The 2,613-nt window shown below is 33.6% G+C and overlaps 1 protein-coding gene across 1 annotated transcript; it reads left to right on the plus strand.

Moving 5' to 3' along the window:
* The first annotated feature begins 297 nt into the window (after positions 1-297).
* Positions 298-1,007, plus strand: LOC114721919 (oleosin 1). Its single transcript, XM_028907813.1, has one exon. It carries the CDS (start codon positions 298-300, stop codon positions 784-786), a length of 489 nt encoding a protein of 162 aa, XP_028763646.1. The 3' UTR covers positions 787-1,007.
* The last annotated feature ends 1,606 nt before the right edge of the window (positions 1,008-2,613 follow it).

A 2,613-nucleotide genomic window follows, 5' to 3' on the forward strand; every position in this document is an offset into this window, starting at 1 on the left:
TATGCGGTAAGCTGAACAGGATCTATGGCTTGATCAAATCGCTAGGCTGCCGTCCTTGTCTACGCTAGAGCCCTGTACCAATCCTTCCTTAATTTCTTTTTTTTTGGATACAGAAGAATCCCTTTTATAAAAGAACGAGTCGGTCTCAAACCCGAGAATCCGTCCTCCACGTGTACCCTTGCGTGTCCCCAGTACAGGGCCCTCCTTCTCCCATCTGTCCCATTTAACACATTTTCTTCTTTTCCGCCTTAACCAGTCCCCTGTTTCTTCCTCCAAAGACCTTCGGCTCTTCCCATCATGGCTGACGGTTTTGCAAGCTCAGTCCACCATCAGAGAGCCACTGCTCCTCCCTATAACTCATCCACATTTCTTCAAAGACTTCATGAGCACGTCCCGAACTCCATCCAATTGATAGGAGTCTTGACGCTTTTAATCACCGGATCCGTCTTGCTCCTCCTTACGAGCCTAACCGTCGCTGGTGCCGTTCTGGGTTTGATCTTCTTTGCGCCTCTGATAATCGTATCGAGTCCAATATGGGTCCCGGTCGCAGCCGTTCTGTTCATCGTCCTTGCGGGTTTCTTGTCCATGTGCGGATTTGGAGTCGTCGTTGTCGCTGTACTCTCATGGATGTACCGATACTTCCGGGGGCTGAACCCACCCGGTTCGGACCGGATCGACTATGCTCGGAACCGGATTTATGACACGGCGAGCCATGTAAAGGATTACGCTAGGGAATACGGCGGGTATTTGCAAAGCAAGGTGAAGGATGCGGCTCCGGGCGCTTGATGCAGGAATGACGGGACCGCAGTTCACCGGTCCGGTTTTGTCAATCGCATTTCTTTTCATTGGTCAAACCGGGGATCTTATCTCGTTTTCTTGTTCTTGTTCTTTTTTTTTTTTTTGGGGCCCAGGGGATCATGGTTTGTGTTTAATCGTTCCTTTCCTTGGTTTGTCACCCTCTTCAAGTGGAAGAAAGCTTTATCCACGGGTTTTTGGTTGGCCCGTGATTAGTTTATGCGGTCGAATAGCTCCTTTTCTTTAACCGCTCTCCTCCTTTCTTCTCAACACGCACCAGCCTGAAAACTTACTTTTTGTTCGGCGAAATGACAATTAGCCATAAAAGACTAATTTAATATGCTACGAGATATATATGTCAATTCATTCTAAAATTGAATAAATGTAATAAATATATGAAATATATTTTCATATATCTTTATGAAAATTGGGGAGTGAGAGAGAGAGAATGGGTGGGAAAAATATAAGAGCCTGAAAAAAGGAAATAAAATAAATACTTTATTCAATGTGTGATAATTAATAAAAAAAAATATGTAGAGAAAATGCCGGAAAAAGAAGTTTGAAATGTCAATTGGGAAGTTAAGAGTTGAAAATGTCATAAATGATAGGTAATTTGAAATAGAAGCCAAATGATATAAATGCCTTTATTTTTCAAATACTTAGGTGTAAATCACTTTGTTAACACTAATAATCTTATATGTAAGATTTATTTTATATATTTATTAATTTTTTCAAACTAACTTATTGATATTCTTTCAATAATAATCAAACAGAAGAGGAAGGGAATAAATTAAGAAAGATGATTAGATATTTTAGAAAAACTATATCATATTAACTAATTTAACTAACATTATTAATTTACTCAAATTAATTAATTAGGTTTTATATCAAATACCGAAAAAGTAGCTCATGAAATACTCCCTCCAATTTTATTTATAAGCTTTAAATTTGGAGAGGTGTATGGTTCATTTTATAAGCTTCAATTTAGAGGTTGTTTAAGCATTTAACATATTTTTTTAATTTTAGCCTTAATTATTTATTTTCTCTCCAATATCACACTCTCTTATCACATTTCTCTATACATTTTCTTTCATTTTTAAATTTATTATAAAGACATATTTAAAAACAAAAATATATTTTTAACCTATTTATTACTTTTTAACTAATTATTCGTTATTCATAAATTAATTATTTAAAACTTATAATAAGAATAGAAATGAGTATAATCAATACCCATATCTAAGTTGTAAATCACCCGCCCCTCTTAAACAAAAGTTATTAAGTTACTAATAACTAATAAAATATTGTTAATATTCATATAAAAATTGCAAACAACCTAAAAAAAATAATTTAAAAAGAGTAATCTTATTACTTGTTAAATGAAAATTGTTAATAACTAATAAAATGTAAGCGTTGCATTATAAATTTATTGTTTTCTTATTTATCAGCTATAGATTTATTTTGTCAAACAATAATCTTTTAAACATCATTCAATAATTTCTCTGTTTTTATTATTTTTTTAAATCTAAGTGTACTTTTTTTTTGTCGCAAAATCTAAGTGCACTTCAAATGTTACTTTCCCAAAAAAAAATCATTTTTATTTTAATCTTTCAAATTATAAATGCAATCATAGAATCACCTCATTTATTATAAATGGGAAAAGCTATTACTTATTTGAATCTTTAAATACTCAAATCTAGAAGGAGCCTCATTTATTATAAATGGGAAAAGCTATTGCTTATTTGAATCTTTTAATACTCAAATCTAGATTAAAATTATATACAAGCAAAAATCTGCAGATGAAACCCAGACGTCGTG

This window comes from Neltuma alba, unplaced genomic scaffold (assembly GCF_004799145.2).
Source record: "Neltuma alba isolate B1F8T4 unplaced genomic scaffold, ASM479914v2 tig00012074_pilon, whole genome shotgun sequence".
In the NCBI taxonomy this organism is placed as follows: Eukaryota; Viridiplantae; Streptophyta; class Magnoliopsida; order Fabales; family Fabaceae; genus Neltuma; species Neltuma alba.